This window comes from Schistocerca piceifrons, chromosome 2 (assembly GCF_021461385.2).
Source record: "Schistocerca piceifrons isolate TAMUIC-IGC-003096 chromosome 2, iqSchPice1.1, whole genome shotgun sequence".
NCBI classification, from domain to species: Eukaryota; Metazoa; Arthropoda; class Insecta; order Orthoptera; family Acrididae; genus Schistocerca; species Schistocerca piceifrons.
The window spans coordinates 1,038,601,529-1,038,625,335 of record NC_060139.1 but is presented as its reverse complement, the minus strand read 5'-3'; the positions used below and the strand labels follow the sequence as shown (position 1 = coordinate 1,038,625,335).

General features: G+C 41.7%; 1 protein-coding gene and 1 non-coding gene across 2 annotated transcripts in view; one reads left to right on the top strand and one right to left on the bottom strand.

Moving 5' to 3' along the window:
- LOC124776109 overlaps window positions 1–23,807 on the top strand; it is a 195,504-nt gene that overhangs the window by 144,242 nt on the left and 27,455 nt on the right. The window contains exon 9 of the mRNA XM_047250950.1: window positions 20,232–20,349. Coding sequence (XP_047106906.1) covers window positions 20,232–20,349 — 118 coding nt within the window. The remainder of the gene's footprint in view (window positions 1–20,231; window positions 20,350–23,807) is intronic.
- Trnas-cga lies at window positions 23,109–23,183 on the bottom strand. The gene has a single exon. It is a non-coding gene; the product is annotated as a tRNA-Ser (tRNA).

Genomic DNA, 23,807 nt, shown 5'->3' with positions numbered 1-23,807 from the left:
CAGCTCGTGTTGAAACCTCATGCTGCCAGCGTGTACTGCGTGACTTGGAACGACAGGAATTCGAAACTGTTTGTGAGATAAACGAGTAAGAGTAGTAGCTCAGGTGTAGACTTTTTAGATACATAATCACAGTAATAAAAGTAGTACCATTCCCTTTACTGAAAATGCAGGTAGCGAAATATTCGAAAACATCAAAAGATGGATCAAGGCAAAAAAGATTATCATTAAATGTTCACAGCACTCACTACTTACTGCTCAGTGCTTCTGACAGATCCCCACAAGCTATTAAAATAGTGTAATGGCAAAGGGAAATACAAGAAGTAAAAAGTACTAAGTTTGTAGAACTACAGGCAGATCACAAACTTAAATGAAAAATCCAACGCCTATAGTTTGGAGTACGCAGGATTACTGTCGTAGGTGATTCAGAAATTAGTAGATTAGTTTATTCCGTATATTTCCACTCACCAATGAGTAATGGAATCCATTTTCGGGGAACTCAACTTACAGTGAGATTATTTTCAGAGTACAGAAGCAAGTTACAAGAATTTTGTTAGTGAAGCCTGACATTATCAGGGAAGGGCACAGCGGTCTTAAAGTTAATTGTTAAAATTATAAAAAATTATACAAAAAATTGTACTGTCTAGACCACAGTTTTTAATTTCTTGTGTCAGTTGCTTAAAGTTCTCACTATATTGCCTGTTTCACAATTGATACAGTTGTTTTTGAAAGGACCTTACTCCACAGTCTTCAGGAACGAAGGGAAACATTCTGTGGGTGAATATATGGATTGTAACATGTCTACGACCATAATAAAATGGATATTTTGCCATTACTGTAATTGCTATGTTTTTCAATCTCTTTGAAAAAAAATGTCCAAAATCTTAGAAGGAGGTCCTTTTCTTGAGAAAGTAATGCATAAGCTTGACCAAGTTACGTTTTTAGCAATGTTTTAAGTTGTTAATTTTTTTACAATATTGCAATACAACGTACAAAACTGTTTCATTGATCACCACCTGCAACAGTAGCTGTAGCAGTGTTACATATAGGCTATTTCATGAAATCATCAAAGAGGTATCTATTTTGATGCGAAATACAATCAAGTAAACGTTGAAGGTCTTGCTTTTTGTTCCTGTTAATAACCACCGCTCCAGTGTAAGCCTTTTCAAAATTAAAAATAACAGACACTTCCAGAAATTAAAGATCGAATGTATACTTCTGTAATCCTGCTCTATATTCAAAAGCAATGGTACCTGACTGTTACTTATGATGGTCAAAATACATAAACAAACATGGTTGAAACACGATTTTGTAGTATTTTAGAACATGTCTACATTTTGATTCGTTCGACAACAGCCCTTTCCTATGTTGGCCACTACATAGAGAAGATTAAAGTGATAAATGATTCTTATTTTGCCCAAATCAACCGTCGGGCCGCCCGGAGTGGCCGAGCGGTTCTAGGCGCTACAGTCTGGATCCGCTCGACCGCTACGGTCGCAGGTTCGAATCCTGCCTCGGGCATGGATGTGTGTGATGTCCTTAGGTTATTTAGGTTTAAGTAGTTCTAAGTTCTAGGGGACTGATGACCTCAGAAGTTAAGTCCCATAGTGCTCAGAGCCATTTGAACCATTTCAAACCGTCGGAAAACAAATCTAGCTCTTTGGCATTTTCTGGTACATATTATATATACATCTTAAGTATACTAAATACTTTTACCTATAACTGCCGAAGATAAAATATAGCCTATATAGACAGTTTTGGCAGTGGCAACCTTTGCATGAAGTCAAATCAAATACCAAGAAGTGAATCACTATGTTTTCATTCTTGCTCAGTAATTTTTATGCTCCTGGAGAACTTACCAGCTCGGCGTTTATGTAGAACAAGCTCCGCAGCAGCTACTCTTTCAACAGTGTCGTTCAACATAGGACCTAAACGATGAAAAGCGAAACGTAAATCATAGCGCATTAGGTATTCGACAGACGGCACGCGAATATGATTTCCATTGGGAGAGTATTTTTCCAGGAGTAAAGCTCTTTCAAAAATGACTTCAGTGTAACGATGTCGCAAAAATACTTTTACAATTTCTGGAATAAGACCGTTTTCATGCAGAAAGGTGTGTCTATGTTTCTAGAAGCTGGTACCATTCTTCACTCATTTTGTTCGAATTTAGAGTAAGGCCGTTTCAAAAATGACTGCATCAATTTCACGTAATAGACGATTGGTGGAATTTTAGTTATACAGCTGACCCCTCCCCCTTTTTTACTTGCGTTTCACAACGGTGTGGGTTACGACCTGGTTCACCGTTGATTGCATTTTTAACATCAGTATTGTCTTAGTCTGATTATTTTTTAATACGAATGCATATTTTGCATGCCGTTCACTATTGATTTTGTTCAGTTATATCACCCGGCGTTTGATCTAAAGATGGTTTTTGTACAAAGCTGAAACTAGTCATCGTTTTAATTGTCTAGGCAGTAAAAGTTCTTCGTTTAATATTTTTTTAATTTTGAGAATTTTATTTCGTGATCTACATCTACATGGTTACTCTGCAATTCAAACTTAAATGCCTGGCAGACAGTTCATCGAATCATTTTCATACTACTTCTCTACCATTCTACTCTCGAATGGCGCGTGGGAAAAAGGAACACCTAAATCTTTCCGTTCGAACTCTGATTTCTCTTATTTTATTATGATGATCATTTCTCCTTACCTAGGTGGATGTCAACAAAATAATTTCAGATTTGGAAGAGAAAGTTGGTGATTGAAATTTCGTAAATAGATCTCGCCGCAAAGGAAACCGCCTTTGTTTCAGTGACTGCCACCCCAATTCGCGTATCATATCAGTGACACTCTCACCCCTATTGCGCGATAACACGAAACGAGCTGCCCTTCTTTGCACTTTTTCGATGTCGTCCGTCAACCCTACGTGGTAAGGATCCCATACCACGCAGCAACACTCCAGCAGATGACGGACAAGTGTAATGTAGGCTGTCTCTTTAGTTGGTTTGTCGCATCTTCTAAGTGTTCTGCCAACAAAGCGCAGTCTTTGTTTCGCGTTCCCCACAAAATTGTGTATGTAGTCTTTCCAATTTAAGTTGCTCGTAGTTGTAATTCCTAGGTATTTAGTCGAATTGACAGCCCTTAAATTTGTGCGATTTATCGTATATCCAAAATTTATCGGATTTCTTTTAGTACCCATGTGACCTCGCATATTTCTTTGTGTAGTGCCAATTGCCACTTTTCGCAGCCGTCCGGGGTAGCCGAGCGGTTCTAGGCGCTACAGTCTGGAACCGCGCGACCGCTACGGTCGCAGTTCGAATCCTGCCTCGGGCATGGATGTGTGCGATGTCCTTAGGTTAGTTAGGTTTAAGTAGTTCTAAGTTCTAGGAGACTGATGACCTCAGGAGTTAAATCCCATAGTGCTCAGAGCCATTTGAACCACTTTTCGCACCATACAGAAATTCTCTCTAGATAATTTTGTAATTATCATTGATCGTCTGATGGTTTTACTAGACGGTAAATTACAGCGTCATCTGCAAACAATGTAAGGGGTCTGCTCAGATTGTCACCTAGATCAGTTATGTAAATCAGGAACAGCAGAGGGCATATGACACTACCTTGAGGAAAGCCAGATATCACTTCTGTTCTACTCGATAATTTACCGTCTATCACTACGAACTGTGACCTCTCTGAGAGGAAATCACGAATCCAGTCACACAAGTGAGACGATACTCCATGTGCACGCAATTTGATTAATAGTCGCTTGTGAGTAACGGTATCAAAAGCCTTCTGGAAATCTAGGAATATGGAATCGATCTGAGATCCCTTGTCCACAGCACTCATTACTTCATAGGAATAAAGAGCTAGCTGTGTTGCACAAGAACGATATTTTCTGAATCCGTGTTGATTATGTATCAATAAGTCATTTTCTTCAAGGTGATTCATAATGTTGGAGTACAGTGTATGTTCCAAAATCCTACTGCAAATTGAAGTCAGTGATATGCGTCCGTAATTCAGTGGGTTACTCCTATTTCGCTTCTTGAATATTGGTGTGACCTGTGCTACTTTCCAGTCTTTAGGAACAAATCTTTCGTCAAGTGAGCGGTTGTATATGATTGCTAAGAAAGGTGCTATTGTGTGTGCATACTCTGAAAGGAACCTGATTGGAATACCACCTGGACCGGAAGACTTGTCGTTCTTAAGTGATCTGAGTTGTTTCGCAACACCTAAGATATCTACTTTTATGCCACTCATGCTAACAGCTGTTCTAGTTTCGTTCCAGAACATTTTGCAAAAAGCTATTCTCTCTTTGACATCCACGTCACAATGTATAAGGGGCAGTCAAATGTAAAGCAGACAGATGGAAAAAAGTAAATACACGTTATTCCATAAATAATAGCCATAACTGTTAATACATTAATTTACTGTCAGAAAAAAATGGTCAATGACTTCGTGGAAAAATGTTTTCGGTTGCCTGCGCAAACATGATTGTAACCACGCGTGCACCTGTTTGTCGGCAATAAATCGCCGGCTACGAATGTTTTACTTCAGGGCACAAAAATATGGCAATCACATGGGGAGAGATCGGGACTGTATGGAGGGTATGAGCGGACGCACGTTTTGTTAAGGTTGTTTTGAATACGCTGCAGACATTTAGCTGGGGAGCCCTTACCCATCCCCCATTCATTCACTATCTCTCCCTACGAGATTTCCATGTTTTTGGGGCCCTGAAGAAAGACACTCGTGATTGCCACTTTGCTTTGGACGAAGAGGCGCACGCATGGGTACAGTCATCTCTCCGTAGCCAAACGTAAACTTTTTCCTTGAAGGCATCGACCCTCTTGTTTCACAGTAGGATAAATGCATCAATAGCTACGGCGTCTGCTTTTGAAATAATAAACGGTTTACTTTTTTCCATCTGTCTCGCTGTCATTTGATTGCCCCTTAAACATCTACATCTACATGGCTATTTTGTAATTGACATTTAACTGTGTGGCAGACTATCTCTTGATCACTCCACTCTCCAGTGCACACTGTAAAGGTAAACACTTAAATCTTTCCGCGCGAGCTGTGATTCCTCTTATTTCATTACGATGGTGATTTCTCGCTATGTTGCTGAGAGTCAACAGAACACTTTCGCATCCGGAGGAGACAGTTGGTGATTGAAATTTCATGAAAAGATATCGCCGCAACGAGAAACACCTTTGTCTCGATGGTTGCCACCCCAGCGCATATTGTATTCCTGACACTCTCTCCCTTATTCGCTGATTATACAAAACAAACTTTGAACGTTTCCGAACTCTTCCGTTAATCCTATGCGGTAAGAATCCCAAACCGCACAACAGTACTCCAAAAGCGAAAGGTCAAACGTAGTGTTGGCAGCCACTTTAGTAGATTTGTTGCATCTTCTAACTGTTCTGCCATTAAAACGCAGTCTTTTGTGCGAATTCCCCACAACTCTTTCTATGTGATGGTCCAATGTAAGTTTTTCGTAATTGTGATCTCTACGTATTTAGTTGAATCAACAGCTTTAAATTTGTATTATTTACCATGTAATCGAAGTGTAACGGAAATTTTTGTAATACACATGAGCAGACCTCACACTCTTTATTATTTAGGGTCAAAAGCCAGTTTATGCACAGTGCAGACCATTTTGTAACTCGTTTTATCTTCTGGTGACTTTATCAGAAGTAAAAGACAGCATCCTCTGCAAACACTCTAAGAGAGCTGCTCAGATTGTCTCCTAAATCGTTTATGCAGACTAGGAGCAGCAGATGGATTATAACACTTCCCCGACGAACCACAGATATCACTTCAGTTTCACTGGATAACTTCCCGTCAAGTACTACCAACTGTGACGTTTCTGACAGGAAATCACGAGTCGAATCGCACAGATGGGACGATACTCAATTTGATTATAAGCCGAGTTTAAGGAACAGTGTAAAAAAAACTGCTTAACAAAAAAGGTCAGGCACCCAGATGATACGGTCGAATGTCAACGTAACTTCGTACGCGTACACACTAACGGCAGATATGTAAATAACTTGAGCCGCTGTTCTCTGTGATAGGTAGAACGGACGCCAGACTGCGTTAGTGTGGTTGGTGTTCGGTTTTGTTTTCGGGTCTGGTAGGGTGTATAATGGGCGAGAACAGCGTTAGATGTTGAGTGAAGACCACGGAGATACCACGTGCTAGAGTGAGACAGCGTTATCAGCACCTTACACACCTCGAAAGGGGCCTCATTGTAGTGCTCCAGTTGGTCCATTGGGTGTATCGTACAATATTCACACTTGTGGGTCATTCAGATGTAACTGTGGCACATGCTGGACGGCACGGGAACATGAGGCCAGCCGTTGTTGTCGTCAATGTTCAAGTCGGTTCAAATGGCTCTGAGCACTATGGGACTTAACTTCTGAGATCATCAGTTCCCTCGAACTTAGAACTCCTGAGCACTATGGGACTTAACTTCTGAGATCATCAGTTCCCTCGAACTTAGAACTACTTAAACCTAACTAACCTAAGGACATCACACACATCCATGCCCGAGGCAGGATTCGAACCTGCGACCGTAGCGGTCTCGCGGTTCCGGACTGTAGCGCCTTGAACCACTCGGCCACCCCGGCCGGCGTTCGAGTCGGCTACGACTGACCACTACTAGGGAGAATCGACGTGTCGTGCACCAGGCACCTCGTAAACACGTCACATTTGGGTCTGTCATTAGATAACAGCTGATGGACTGCCCACAACATTCTGTATCAGCCCGCATCACTGGTCGCAGACTAGTGGCAACAGGTCTAAGGAATTACGGTCCGATACACAGGCTGCCGCTAACACCACAACACAAAGGGCTGCGTTTGGGGTGCTGGCGTGACCCGGAAGCCTGGACTGCTGATGAATGGCGTCGCATTGTGCTCAGTAGTTCAAAAAATGACTCCCAGCACTATGAGACTTAACATCTGAGGTCATCAGTCCCCTAGAACTTAGAAATACTTAAACCTAACTAACCTAAGGACATCACACACATTCATGCCCGAGGCAGGATTCGAACCTGCGACCGTAGCTGTCGCGCGGTTCCAGACTATAGTGCCTAGAACCGCTCGGCCACACCGGCCCGCGCTCAGTAGTGAATCATGATTCAATACCCAGTGCCTTCTATGACGTGGGTATTGGAAAGTTGTTACAACGCTACGACAAATGCCTACGTCGGAGCAGCGACTATGTAGATAAGTAGCTGCAGGTTGTAGGTAATTGTTGCAAATAAAACAGGTCTGATTTTCGCAGTGGTTTCCATTTCGCGGCTGATCGGAACTTACTTTCCGAATACCCCTTGCATTACTACAGAAAAAAGTCAGGTACATTCAACAACATAGCAGAGCACATTAAATTTCATGAGTGAAAAACAAACCCGTAATATAATTGCGTAGGCTTCCGCGGCCAGAGTCTGTCAACATAAAAGTTGTCTGGGTACGTTTACGCGTCATATTATATAAAACTACCAGACCCAGAAGAAGGCCGCTGCAACCGTGGCCGAAACGTTAGTTTTTCTCCAGCAGTAGTTTTGTATAATATGACGCGGTACTGTACCCAGAAAACTTTTATGTCGACAAACCCGTAACGTTCCGATACAGCATTAGCAGTTTCCTGCTTGACAAAGCCACTTCGTTTAAATATGTGGCCGGCCGGAGTGGCCGAGCGGTTCTAGGCGCTACAGTCTGGAACCGCGCGACCGCAACGGTCGCAGGTTCGAATCCTGCCTCGGGCATGGATGTGTGTGATGTCCTTACGTTAGTTAGGTTTAAGTGGTTCTGGGTACTAGGGGACTGATGACCTCAGAAGTCCCATAGTGCTCAGAGCCATTTGAACCATTTGCATATGTGGGCATAACGCTGGAAATCGATATGAAATAGAACAAGCATGTTAGGATTGTGGTAAGGATGGCGAATGGTCGACTTCGGTTTATTGGTAGACCTTTAAGAAAATTTGATTTATCTGTACGCATATAGGACGCTGGTACGAGGAGCTATTCTGATATACTGCTCAAGTGTTTGGGAATCGCACCAGGTAGGATTAAAGAGAGACATCGAAGCAATTCAGAAGCCGGCTGCTGGATTTGTTACCATTACGTTCGAACAACGTGCAAGTGTTATGGAGTTGCTTTCGAACTGAAATGGGAATCCCTGGAGAGAAGGCGGCGTTTTCTTTCGAGGAACATTATTGAGACAATTTAGAGAACCGGCATTTGAAACTGGCTGAAAGTCTTGATTTCTTCATCCGAGGGAACCTGCATGACACCAGTCCATGGATTGGGTTTTGCTCTCAGGTTCGGAAACAAGTGTACTGCCGCCAACGTAGATTTCGCATAAGGACCTCGAAGATAAGATACTAGAAACTGGGGCTCATACGGAGGCATATAGGCCGTCTTTTCTCCCTTCGCTCTATCTGCAAGTGGAACAGGAAAGGAAATGACCAATGGTGGTACAGGGTAAATTCTGCCACGCACCGTACGCTGGTTCACGGAGTATGTACGTAGATGTAGATGTAGAAAATGTGGTGAAAACTAAAATGAAGACTCCTCTGGGAAACACCAAGTCATTTCAGTGTACCGTTCCTACATAAAATGCACGTCGTTCTCTTTTTTCCCATTCTCCATACGTCTGATACAATATAATGGTCTTAACATTGTTTTGTTTTCAAATGGTTTAAATGGCTCTGAGCACTATGGGACTTAACTTCTAAGATCATCAGTCCCCTAGAACTTAGAACTACTTAAACCTAACTAACCTAAGGACATCACACACATCCGTGCCCGAGGCGGGATTCGAACCTGCGACCGTAGCTGTCGCGCGGTTCCAGACTGTATAGCCTAGAACCGCTCAGCCACCTCGACCGGCTGTTTCGTTTTGCTTACATAAGAGACCAGTATCGCAAACAAAATGAAAAAAAAAATTTTATTTCTGAGAAATTTGTTTCGCATTTGGTTTTGGTCAACATTCGTGAAATACCGGTCTCACAGTAATAAGCAAACTCGTTTGTTAATTCTTGGTGTAAACCTAAAACTTAATGAGCGGTAGGTGTCTTAAACCTCCTTCACGCCTAATTGGAGTGCCATTTCGTGACTTGAGCGCGATGTTGCTTTGTGGCATAATTAGGTCTCATTAAAGCAACAGGGTAATCAATGTAACACATTAGTCTAAATTTTTATACAAACTCAGTTCTCCATCCTCAGTTCTAGTGTATAAAAGAAATTAACTGATTATGAACGAAGTAAATACTTTTTTATTATTATTGCTAAAACGCCGAAACATTCAAAAATCATGTTTCTGTTAAATAGATCACATTTAACTTCATTAGTCTCTTCATACCGGAGTAATTTTTCAGACGCGGTATTTAGAAATGCGACAAGTAAATTTCATCAACAGTCACATTTCTTTTCCTGCTTTAATCGCACGTTTTATATCTCCCTAGTAGATAACCATTCCTGTCCTCTGTTTTATGTCACTTTGGAATGGCGAATGTCCATGCAGTTCTACGCTGTCTTGCGTAACGAGATGCTCGTTACTGATACCAATTTCCGTCTCTTGTAGTTTCATTAGTGCGTGCAGATCCAGTCGCGTTCTACGGCATCGACCTTGAGAGGCCATCATCAAAATGGCTGTAATCTGATATCGCGCTACTTTCACGACATTGATGCTACTTTTATGTTTTTTTGTTCAGTTATCGTGGTCGACTTAAGCGGAGACATCGTGACTGTCACAGCATGATATGAAAGCGAATGAAACAGGAAGTTTATTGTAACCACTCACTGTTTATTTATCTCCTCGAGAAGTATCTAAGCTTTAGACCTCCACCATCAGATAGATTTACATTTGTTAGTATGACACATGTGTGTGTTGTGTTACGATTTTGGGGGAACTTGTAGTACTGTCTTGCGGAGAAACAAAACACTATTTCGGAACATGGTTCTGGTTTTTTGTCTGACTGAAAAGTAAACGTGTATCAGACAGTGAAAACAAAACAAGTAAAATAAAATACCTCCAGTGGTCACAGGTTTCTTTCACTGTCGTAACACACTACATCTAACTGTCATATTTTGTAAACAAAGATGGCGTCTGGAAACCATCTTTGATTACAAAATATGACAGGTTACATGTAGTGTGTACGACAGTGAAAGGAACATGTGAGCACTGGAGGTATTCTATTTTACTTGCTTTTCTTTTCATTGTTTGATAAATGTTTTGTTTAGTTCTCAGACAAAGAAAAAAAGAAAAAGAAACCAAAACCATGTTCTGAAATAGTGTTTTTTTCTCCGCTAGACAGTGCCTCAAGTTCCCCCAAAATAGTAACACAATACACACATGTGTCATACTGACAAATGTAAATCAGCCTGATGATGGAGGTTTAAGCCTTCGAAACTATAAAGAAAATCAAGCAATGATACGGGCTGTAGTACAAAGTACAATTTTTACTTGTGCGATTACGTAAAGTGGCCACTCGAAAGTTTTGTTCTTGAACGCCTTTATTCTTCTTTAGCGAACATGTAAATATAGCTCTTATTTTGCTCACAGGTTGTGCCACACGCAAGGTATTAGAATGTCAGAATGGTCATACGTACAGGGAGGGGGCGTAGGGAGAGCGTTTGCTGCTGCACGCTACTATTAGGTGGTTTAATTCTATCACTTGTTACATTCAATCTTGATCTCCTTGCCAGACTTTTCCTTCCTGAGTTCATTACCACACGTGATTCTGGCCTCTCCTGTCGTCCTCCCGCTGTCTTAGCGTCTGCTCTGTCCAGTCCATCCACCTCCATTCTGATCACATATACGACTAACCTTGCATGTTTCAGTCTGATTATTGATATTGCGCTCGTGCTCTCTTTGCTTTGATTTCCTCCTGTATTGGGACCAGTTTATTCGTTCTCTAGTTTTCCTGGTGCACACCTTCCTGACGCTCTCATCTCAGCCACATTTTGTCGATCCTGATCGTTGCACCCTTCGATATTTTCTTTCTGTGGTATTTATTTTTCCTGTCATGCAGTAGACCATCACAATCCTGTTGGCTGTCTCTTTTATCCCATAACTATTCCTGCTTGTTTCATTTTCCACTTTCTTGCAGCTTGCGGACTAGTGTTCCCCAAACTCTGACGGCGTTCAGTTGTCTGAGCTAAGAGGAGGTGGGGAAGAGGCCAGTCTATTTTTGTTTCACGATATCGCTTGTCTAGATACTGCTGTCAAATGAAATTGGTGCCCAATGGGGCGGAACGCTCTTTCTGCTGCTGTTCGTGGATCATGAAACACGTCTGACCTCAGAAACTACGAGATCAACCCATTTACGCAATCACGAAAGCTATACATATGAGTGCTTTAACGAAGTTAAGTATGGTGACAAGGACCACTTTCCTAGATTGTTATTAACCATCCTACTAACAAAATTCCTATACATTTTTCCAGGAGCAACTTCTTTAAAATTGCGTTGTATGTACAATTTGATTTGTCTGATACTTCTCCTATTTATTTTTTTAAAGAGTAAACCGCCATTTGACTGTGACAGTTACCTCTTAAAGAAATGTGTTAGGTTTGTTTACCTGCTTCGGACTGCCTGAACAGGTGTGACTTAATAACGCTGTAACAACTTTTTGCATTGTATGTACTTGATAATGGCGTAAAAGCCGAAATCTAGATCGAACAGAAGATAAATGTAGTCAAATGGCGGTTTACTCTTTTAAAAAGTATTGCATGACTGTGAATCAACACAGTTGAAAACTTTTTACCTGATATTACGAAGACAAGAAAGTAACTTAAAATTTCTCAGATGATTTTAAACATGAAACTTCAAATTTTCTGAAATTTTTGATCGAGTTAGTCACCAACAAATTATTTAAGTGCACGATTCGATACACTCAGGCTCTTAGCACAAAATACAGGGTGATTCAAAAAGAATACCACAACTTTAAAAATGTGTATTTAATGAAAGAAACATAATATAACCTTCTGTTATACATCATTACAAAGAGTATTTAAAAAGGTTTTTTTTCACTCAAAAACAAGTTCAGAGATGTTCAATATGGCCCCCTCCAGACACTCGAGCAATATCAACCTGATACTCCAACTCGTTCCACACTCTCTGTAGCATATCAGGCGTAACAGTTTGGATAGCTGCTGTTATTTCTCGTTTCAAATCATCAATGGTGGCTGGGAGAGGTGGCCGAAACACCATATCCTTAACATACCCCCATAAGAAAAAATCGCAGGGGGTAAGATCAGGGCTTCTTGGAGGCCAGTGATGAAGTGCTCTGTCACGGGCTGCCTGGCGGCCGATCCATCGCCTCGGGTAGTTGACGTTCAGGTAGTTACGGACAGATAAGTGTCAATGTGGACTCTCCATACAGTAGATTGTGGAATTTGCAGCTCTCTGCTAGCTCTGCGAGTCGATTTTCCTGGGCTGCGAACAAATGCTTGCTGGATGCGTGCTACATTTTCATCACTCGTTCTCGGCCGTCCAGAACTTTTCCCTTTGCACAAACACCCATTCTCTGTAAACTGTTTATACCAACGTTTAATACACCACCTATCAGGAGGTTTAACACCATACTTCGTTCGAAATGCACGCTGAACAACTGTCGTCGATTCACTTCTGCCGTATTCAATAACACAAAAAGCTTTCTGTTGAGCGGTCGCCATCTTAGCATCAACTGACGCTGACGCCTAGTCAACAGCGCCTCAAGCGAACAAATGTACAACTAAATGAAACTTTATAGCTCCCTTAATTCGCCGACAGATAGTGCTTAGCTCTGCCTTTTGTCGTTGCAGAGTTTTAAATTCCTAAAGTTGTGGTATTCTTTTTGAATCACCCTGTATTACATTAGTGAAATCAAGAACAAAGATGATTTTTGATTGAGTGTTTGTTGTGGATCTGTTTAAAGACGTGCTGTGGTTTATTGATCCCTTTTTAGTTTTCATTAAATTAACTAAGGCGAGAGGCATATTACTGGAGCAGTTCCAACTGGGACCTGCATTTCAGATCTTATTACGACACTTTATTTCGTAGAAAACGTTATTTTAACATCATATTTAGTGTAAAAAGAAGTTGAAACTACATTAAATATGCTGCTTTGTCACCTCTGGGCAGCCTATATGAACGAGTCGCCATGTTATGCAGCAGACGAACTTTTCAGCCACTGCTCCACTCCCCAAAAAGTCTTAGTGAGGCTATATATGAATACGTTGCAGCTATTCACGCAACCAGTAGAATATGTTTGGGTTTTATCAGAAATACTATAGGGTGGGTTGGGGAAAAAGGAGGAATGTTTTTTGAGTATTTATTTTTACACACCCGATGGTAAAAAAAAAAAAATACAGGATGTTTCACAATTCCTATTACACGCCTCTAGCGGCTGTTGAGGGACGCATGTCGGGAAATATACCATTAGGTTATAAAATAAGTCAGAAGACGGGATCGCTTTCGATCCTCCCACCGTCGTCAGTCCTTGTAATTATGACAACACAGACCATTTTTGTCCGCCTACAACAGGGCCGGCCACTCTGTGCCAAATTTCCACGTGAGTCGCACGTGCAAGCCGCGTGCGGGCCGAGACGCGGACTGTCTGCTTTGCTCGCTCCTCCTCGGAAGTAACCGGTGCAGAGGGCGGCGTTTCGTTTAGTAATGCGACGTGACATTTTTCTGTCGCCACGACTCTCTTCAGTTCGGCAGAATCGTGTTTACTCTTCGCTATTTGTTCGCGGTATGAAGGACGCTCACAGGTTCAGTGGCTGTTTGTCCAAAAAGAGGCAATCTAGTGGTATGTCGTCACAAGGCTTTAAAATGAACGAGAATGACGGAAGAGAGCGATGAGAATTCTCAGTATCTTACGTAGTCACATAAGCGATGGGTACTGCAAATTTGCTTTGGAATGACAGTGCAGTACCGTGCAAGGAGAATTTAAAGACTTAGTTGACAATGAATTAGCAAAAAATTACGACGATTTACGAACGGGTTTGATTGTTATGTACATCACGAAGCACGCGAAAATATTGGTGGTACAAATAGTAAAATTTCTGAAGTTGCACGCACCGTTCTACAGTCACTTTGCAACAGTTTTCAATGGAAATGAACGAAGATTGTGGTGGCGATAGTACTTCAAAGTACATTGGTTAAGTCAAGTGGTATACCTGGAACGATTTTTCGATTTAAAACTCGCTATTGCTCATTTATGAAGGAAAAAAAAAGAGTACAGTAACGAAAACTAGAACAGCAAAATGGATATCAGACCTTACACATGAGGTGCACTTGACTGCCCACTGCACACAGTGAAACATTGCGAGGTGAGAAAGGACGTGTTTCTGATTTGATGGGGGAAGCATTTAAGAAGAAAACCGAACTGTAGAAGGGACAAACTCTCATAAATTTACAGTCCATTTCCATAAGCTCATTGACCTCAAAGAAAATGCGAAATCTGAAGAATCACTGTGACCTTGAAAAAATTACCAGGGTAGTTTGCCAAACGTTTTGAGAACACTGCCAATCCTGTATCTGTTTTCGAGACAGTTTGCCGTTTCAGCTGAAGTTGCCCCTGAGCAGGTGTAAGTGACTGATCTGCAAAGAAATTCCAATTTTAAAGACAAATTCTTTTGCGTTACAATTGTTCAGGACGTCTGTATTACTTTCCTTAGGTTTAGTTTCCACGTATTGGAATGTTTCTTTACTTTAAACTACATACGATGATAATTTAATATTCATTATTTTCAATGCGTAGGTAAGACCATTATAATCTGAATACTTTGTAGAAGGCCAAATAAATATTTGATTTTATTTTAGATGAGCGCCAGGCTCCCTACAAGTTTATAATTTCACGAAATAAAGTCCAGGCCAGAATGAACATATCTGCCCCAAATGGTATCTTTGAAAATATCTGACCTCTCGCAAATTTGAATTACTGAAATACTCAAACTCAAATTAAATAAGGATTTGAAATGATTTCGTAGTCTCTGCTATGAATGAAAATTGCAAAATAACATAATATTTAAATCTGCCGCGTAATGGCGGCTAATTGTTGCTAGTCAGCAATAACGGCTTTTGGGCGTCGTAGCAGCTGAGAAATACTAATTAATCTCTCTCTTCAAGTGAAACATTAAGATGAGGTGATTGCATTATCTTCAAATAGTAACATGAGCTATTTTTATACATGTATTTTAAGCAATAATTTACATACACATCTTAACATCGTCTAGAAGAGAAAACAATCGCAACATCTGCAAGCGTTAAGCGCTATACACAATCTCTATACAACAAAGGAAGCGGAAGAAGATCGATTTGTTTTGTTCATTTTATATATAGTTAGACAAAGATATAAATATTTTATTTCAATATATTTTTACTGCGATATTAATTATCAGTGATAAGGTCTTTTTCTCATCAGAGTCTTTACGTTACAGTTTTTGTTAATATTAATCTTACATTTCTTCACAAATGTCTCTTAAGTCTTGTTTGTTTTACTTTATTCACGTTGTTATATTCACTGCACACCCATTGTGCGTAAAAATCGCCTAAGGGACACTACAGTATCCATAAAGAGTTTACGAAAGTACTACAGTATTTCGATCGACATATGTGTGTGAAAGACCTTCTTTCCATTATGAAACTAAAAACTACATGTTCTGTCAAATTCTTCACGCAGTATCATATCTCCCATTTCATCTTCATCTACGTCCCCTTCCATTTCCATAATATTGCCCTCAAGTACATCACCCTTGTATAGACACTCTATATACTCCTTCCAGCTTTCTGATTTCCCTTATTTGCTTAGGACTGTTTTCTTTCTTATCTGAGCCCTTCATATTCATAGAGGTGTTTTCTTTTCTCCAAAGATCTCTTTAATTTTCCTGTGAGCAGTATCTATCTTACCCCTAGTGAAATATGGCTCTACATTCTTGCCTTTGTTATCTAGCCATCCCTCCTTAGTTGTTTTCGACTTCCTGTCAAGCTCATTTCTGAGATGTTTGTACTCCTTTTCGCCTGCTTCATTTACTGATTTTTATATCTTCTCCTTTCATCAATTATTTGAATATTTCTTCTGTTACCCAAGGTTTTTTACTAGCCTTCGTCTTTTTATCTACTCGATCCTCTGCTGCCTTCACTATCTCATCTCGCAAAGCTACCCATTCTTCTTCTACTGTATTTCGTTGCCTAATCCTCTCCCTGAACTCTCTACAACTGTTGTGCCTAGACAAGACAGCCTAGACACAATGAGAGGAAGCCGAAATGCACGCACTAAGTTAAAGCAGGATGGCGTGAGGTCTGAAACAGGATACGTAATGAATGCTATAAAGAAAAGTACGTAGCTTCTGGAATACTTAACTTTAATCCATCCTTTTGGTACACCTGGAGATTGTGGTGATACTAGTGAGACTCTTTAGATACATGCAATGTTACTAATGGCGCCTTGCTAGGTCGTAGCCATTGACTTAGCTGAAGGCTATTCTAACTATCTGCTCGGCAAAGGAGCGAGGCTTCGTCAGTGTAGTCGCTAGCTACGTCGTCCGTACAACTGGGACGAGTGCTCTATCGTATCACGAGACCTGCCTTGTGGTGGCGCTAGGTCTGCGATCACACAGTGGCGACACGCGGGTCCGACATGTACTAAATGGACCGCGGCCGATTTAAAGCTACCACCTAGCAAGTGTGGTGTCTGGCGGTGACACCACAACAACCTCTGGTTCCTTCAGTTTACCCAAGTCCCATCTCCTTAAATTCCTACCTTTTTGCATTCTTCAGTTTTAATCTACAGTTCATAACCAATAAATTGTGGTCAGCGTCCACATCTGCCTCTTTAAATGTCTTACGATTTAAAGAATTTAAGGAGGTATTATCAAAACTTTATGTCCTAAATCCTCTCTACAATTCCAGAAACCTGTAATGGGAATTGTGGAGCTCAAGAAACGTTTTACATCACACGCATGTCTCAGAGCCTGTCTGGGTTTATGTCAAGGGGAGCAGGAAGTGAAAGAATATGAAACTAAAAGGAATAAAATTGATCAAATAACAACAACCCAATTACCAAAATAAAGGCAGTGTCTTTGAAAGTGCATACCAGTACAACCAAAATCCGCTGCTGGGTAACATTCAATGTCACATTACTCCGGGCCATGCATTGTACGATCCTGATTCTGCTTTGAACGATCTCCACAGCGTCGACATGTTGCCGCTCAAGCCTGTCTCCACCCTTTCACACGTGGAACTTCTGAGATCACTCAGTGTAAGGTGAAGGCTCCTGCGCAGACGCACTGCAATTTTCAGCTGGTCTCAAGTATCTTCAGCTGAGGTCGTATCAGCATTTCATTGTGTTGATTCATGCCTCCTGGAGGAAGGCGTAAGCAAGTTCGGTGCTGCGTGATCGTGTGTTATCGTCTTGAAAGACGACCCAGTAGACGACATGCTGACTTTGGGGCTGCATAGTAGGTTGGACGATCCTGTCCCGGTACCGTGAAGCCCTCTGTTTATCCCCAATAGCGCTGAGGGCTTCCGACATCCGTACATGACGCCGACCCCAAAAGATGTCTGACCCAGCTCACTCTTTAACTTTTGGGACTGCACTCCTGAGTCGTACGTTGGCATTTGGTTGCCCCGGCACTCTTCTACGACCATCATCAGGCACCAAGCAACTCTCGCACATGTCGGTGAAGAGAACCTGATGTCACTGATCCAGTTTCCATTCCTGGTGTTCTGTTTCGCACCTACCTATACTGCCGTACTGGTTGTTGCACTGCCGGTCGTGACTTGTGCCTAGAGGTCAACCTGATCGTCTGGGGACCGTCCGTACGTTCTGGGTCGGCACAACTATCCCAGCAGTCTCAAGAAAGAAGGCGCACAATTCTATAGCAGTCTCCTAGGGCCATCTACGAGTTACAATTTGTAGTTAGCGCTCACAAGCTTGTGTCGTTGTTCGCCAGTGACCACTACAAGGCAGATCTAGTATGTTTTGTGTCTCACGACAGCGGTCGAATGTTGGAATGACGTCGGTGTGGTGGGCAACTTTTCATACTGAGAACGCTTGATGCCCTAAAGTGACAATGGGCTCACAGACCAAGCTTGAAATGATCCTTCGAGATATTTTGACAGATTGAAGAGTGTACCCAAAGGGTTCACGACTGGAAACAGTGTGCTCTCTATTCAGGATTAGCACCTCCTGGATTCACGCACGTAGGAAACAAATACCTACACTGGCGTGCAAAACTTAAGAACGGAAGTAACTTTCGCATGGTGTGTCATTGGCAAGTAACATAGCTTGGTGAAACTTGGACCATAATTAGGAAGAACTGCTACAGCCTGTCGTAGAAGGTAGTTGAAAGAAACACGCAATGAGATGAACAGAAACGACACTTTTATTAAAAGACAATAATTACACTAAAGACACGGCTATTTGCAACGCCCTACCACAAGAACGTCTCACGAACCTTGCAGCCAGCATGAGAGCACTTGCAAGGCATGCTTTGCCGTCCATGGTGAACACACAGCCTCTGCGAAGTCCAGGGCACCATCAAAAATCGCGGTGTCTTCAATGTAATTATTGGTTTTGAATGAAAGTGTCATTTCTGTTCATCTCATTGCATATCTCTTTAAATTACCCTCTGTAGTACACCAAAGCAGTTCTTTCTACGAATGGCCTAAGTTTCACCCGGCTTTGTTAGTTGGCAGACACATCATGTGAAAATTACTTTAACCCTAAACTTTTGCACACCACTGTACCTTGCTACGAATGCATAACAACTATGGTTCACTTCCTTACTATTTATATCGTATATGCATCAAGGATAATCCTTTCTACGACTGTCAGAAGAAGGAAGGAGATCCCAACTACTTGCTGTTTTCCTGCAGTTTCTTCGAAGCACAGCATAACGGCTTACCGAAAACTCTTGTCAAATTGAAGGTTCTCCTTTCCAAAAAGCAATCCTATTTCATTGTGTCACGAAAATCCTCAAATACACAAATTCCTTTTTTGCTGTCGATGAGACTGTAAAATTTCTGTTGGAAATGTGGTTTTCTGTCAGAGGTTGGATAAACATTCCTGTCTCCAGTGTATGCTTCCCAAACTCTGCTGAGTTCTCTTTTCTATAATCTATTTTGTCTATAGTTGACATACCAAGATTCCTTAACTATAAGTATTGAACCTAGATGGGAATTGTAAAATAATTTAAAATCATTGTTGACACTATTTATATTCTGATTTCTCTGTAGATAAAATTTTATATTTGTACCATGATGTTGGTAGTATGGTTCAATAAACGCAAGCCAAATAAAAGGAAAAGAACCTCCACGGGCTGTATTTAAGCACTTTGTGTGAACAAAAAAGCATTGAGAGAGAGCTTCCAAGAAACAAATTATAAAAATGGTGCGAAGTATGAGGGCTATCGGTTTATGAAAGTCCGATCGGCCGTGAAATGAAAACCACAGTGAAAATCAAAAACGTTTTATTTGGAACAATCAGCTACACCTTCCACCTGTTACCGTACATGATCGCTGCTCCGACTTCGATATTTGTCGTAGCGTTGTTCCAACTCCCTCGTACGTCAGAGAAGGCAGCCACCTAAGCCTTCCGCCAATTCTTTACGCTGCTCTGGAGCTCGTTGTCTGAGACAAAATGTTGTCTTCATAGCCAGCGGCTCATGTGAGCAGATGGAGTCTATTTCGGGCTGTATGGTGGGTGATCGGATACTTCCCATCGAAAACGCTGCATTGCCCCGCAGCGTGCGGCGGAGAATTGTCATGAAGAGGGGAATCCGTGACTGTTACGTTATGTGGGGTACATGAAATCAAGCGAAATCTCATAAGCAGGCACTCATACTTTGCGGTAGATTCTACAGCCATAGGCATCTTTATCTGCTCACAGTGAGCTCAGAGCTGAAAAGACCGATGGGTACTCTAGCAATACTGTCCAAAATATCTATCCAAAGTTTTATCGTATTTTCACTGTGATTTCCATTTTGCGACCGATAGGATCTCACGAAATGAATAGCCCTCGTATGTTTGAACAGTTTTAAGAGGCTGAAGAGGTTTCTACTATCAAAAGTAAAGACACAGCATCTGTAAAAAAGTGTTTAGATGTCTCTACAGCCTGAGTCGATGTATCAGTGTCAGGCGTCTGCTATGTGAATTTGGGAGTAAAATTACAAGGCGCTTCATAGAAAGATCCGAGGGGAAGGTACTCACTACATTCACTCACAGGAATATCCTCAATGTTACAGGTGATGTCCTGGCGAAGGACCCATCTTGCGCTGGAGAACTCTGGAACCCTCCCTACGTTCACCTGCTCGTCATCATGGACTCCACGTGGACGCCCAAAGAGGCAATTCGCCTCCTCACGTGAGTAATGAAACACGCAGGCTATCCGGCGAGAATTATTAAATGTAATGTTTACGGGTATACAATCTGATAAAAGGATTGTCGAACACAGTAAAATCAGTTTTGTCTCGCAGAATGTTGTTACTGTATCACAGTCAAGTGATATTATGCCTCTGAGAAATGGCACGCAACACCGCACTAGGAAAAATTAAGTTAGAGATGATGTACTGAGTGTTTTGCTTCACTGCCACATTTTTGGTTTTGTCACTTAAGTACGGTTTGAATTCCACTTTTTTTCATTTCTGAAAATAGCTTTTCTTTGCTTTTAATTAACAGGCCATATAAGATGCTCTCTACGAACTGTGAATTGTCCTGATCGAAAGTAAATGTTTCAATATGCCCCTATTCACCTATAAAATACTTTTACGAACTTTGGAGACAGGTTTCTTATACCAAAACAAGAAAACAAATTCATATAAACACATGTCCGAAAATCCTTCATTTTCGAGTGATTGATGGAAGCTTACAATTTAGGTGATTGGAGCTCATCAGTACATAAACTCATAATAAATTCTCCAAATGTCCTCCTCTTGCTGATAAACTTGTATGTACTCGTCGAATCATGGACTGTCAGACCATTTCAAGTACTCCCTGACGGTGTCGAATGTTTTCGCAAGTTTCCATGACACGTGGATGAAGAGCGTCTGCATCCATGTGGTCTGCTGTCAGACCAATTATTCAGGGAGCCCCTAAAGATAGTAATCAAAAGAACTGAGGTCGGAGGAAAGTGTAGGCCATGGAAGTGATTCTCCTCTACCTATCCATCTGCCATGTTAGGCAGTGCATCTCGTACACTGAGACAGACATATGATCCGTAATGTGTTCTGAATAAAGTCCCTGTGCACTGCATCTGTTAGAGGCGTTGAGAGAACGTGTGGTCATGCCAGACAGTCACCTACAATTCCATCCCTCACATTAATGTTAAACTGATGCTGATGTCTAGCCTGTACTGTAGCATGAGAACTTTGATAGGTCCATTTGTACTGGTTGTGGAAATTTGTTATTGCTTATTTTCCAAACGTTGCCTCGTCTGTAAACAAAACTGAAGAGACATACAAAGGTTTGACAGGTCGTGACACAAACGATCGGCATAGGTTCTCCCGTGGTTGGTGATCGACATACGTAAGGCCTCACATACGTTACAGACGACGCAGATACATGCGTTTTTCATGAAGTATCCAACATGCTGATCTTGGAGATATACCACATGGCAGGGCCACTTGTCTTGCTCTTCTTCGACAGCTCCTAGAACGCGCTTTTCCTGGTCATTTACCTAAGTGATCAGGAATGCCACTCAATCCATGATGAGAATATTGCAGCACTTCATTGATACCGATGGTCATAACTTCGAACACATTCTGTAAATGGATGTTCATGCCACTTTTGTGACCTTCGTTGACCTTCAAAGACCTTACTGTTACACATCATTGCATTCATCTCGATAGCCGCTATCGGAAAATATGTACCAAACTATAGCATCCCATTTGAAAAAACTAAGTTGCCCTTCATATCTCTGAAACGACCCCGCCTAGCAACAAAGGCCAACGTCATATTATGGCACCCGTTGTCCCATGCAACTTTTGTGCCACAAATTTTTCACCTCCTCTCATACTTCTCGGTGGTGATAGTTTCCGATACATGTACATATAAGTGTGCACATGTGTATTTGCAAAATATGTATGGAACTAAATATATGTCCTGATCTCCTCCTCCCCCTCTCTCTATCCATTTTCTCTATCCTCTCTCTTTTCTTCCTTCGCTTCTTTCCCCCTCTGTCTATCCATCTTGACCTCCCCCATCTCTCTCTCCACTTCATCCTTCCTCTCTCTCTATCCATCTCCTACTTTTTCCTCCATTTCACCCCCCCCCCCTCCCCCAGCCATTTCCTGTTCTCCTCTCTCTCTCTTTCTGGCCTCGAGCTTTGTTTATTAATATTGCGACGAATCATTGACTGGGATTTGAATTCGTTCAAAATGAATAGCTAAGTCGAGCGTGGAGTATGAAAAACCTTCCTTGCTGCTGCATTGTTGAAGATAATAGCTTCAATGATATTATTTAGCGTATTTTTAACCTGCGAACGGCTAGGATTACAAAGCTTCGGACAATCCAGATTCCGCAGTATTATTCTGATCATAAGCCAATAAGCTGTAAATATAACTTTCATGTTTCCTATTAAAACAAACTAGAAGGAAGAAAACAAAACAGCACACAGTTCCGTATAGAAATTTTCCCAAAAATTATGAATAGGGAGAGGGGGATACAATTCGATTAATGTTTAAATACCCTGCTATTGTAGCGGCAAAAAAAAGTGAAACTGCACACTTCCACAGCGCTGCATAGCTCAGCATGTACACTCCTGCAGTCGATTTTTACAGAAAACCTGTACATTGTTATGAAACTTCCTGGCAGATTAAAACTGTGTGCCCGACCGAAACTCGAACTCGGGACCTTTGCCTTTCGCGGGCAAGTGCTCTACCAACTGAGCTACCGAAGCACGACTCACGCCCGGTACTCACAGCTTTACTTCTGCCAGTACCTCGTCTCCTACCTTCCAAACTTTACAGAAGCTCTCCTGCGAACCTGCAGAACTAGCACTCCTGAAAGAAAGGATATTGCGGAGACATGGCTTAGCCACAGCCTGGGGGATGTTTCCAGAATGAGATTTTCACTCTGCAGCGGAGTGTGCGCTGTTATGAAACTTCCTGGCAGATTAAAACTGTTTGCCCGACCGAGACTCGAACTCAGGACCTTTGCCTTTCGCGGGCAAGTGCTCTACCAACTGAGCTACCGAAGCACGACTCACGCCTGGTACTCACAGCTTTACTTCTGCCAGTACCTCGTCTCCTACCTTGGAGGTTCGCAGGAGAGCTTCTGTAAAGTTTGGAAGGTAGGAGACGAGGTACTGGCAGAAGTAAAGCTGTGAGTACCGGGCGTGAGTCGTGCTTCGGTAGCTCAGTTGGTAGAGCACTTGCCCGCGAAAGGCAAAGGTCCCGAGTTCGAGTTTCGGTCGGGCACACAGTTTTAATCTGCCAGGAAGTTTCATAACAGCGCACACTCCACTGCAGAGTGAAAATCTCATTCTGTACATTGTTGTTTAAAAAACTGTTCACCCTACGTCCGCCTGAAATTTATTAGAGCATCACGCAAAAATTTCGAACAACTATATCTAGAAGTTCTCGAAATTTATCCAAAAACATTTCCCCTTATTATGGTAGATATATTAAAGAAGTGGGTAGCCTATGCCCGTCCACATGTTTATTGTAGTATCGTGTAACGATTTGAAGTTAATCGGGCAAGAGCTTTTCGAGATTTTTGCTAACAGTCTTTCCCCTTTATACAGGGCTATTACAAATGATTGAAGCGATTTAATAAATTCACTGTAGCTCCATTCATTGACATATGGTCACGACACACTACAG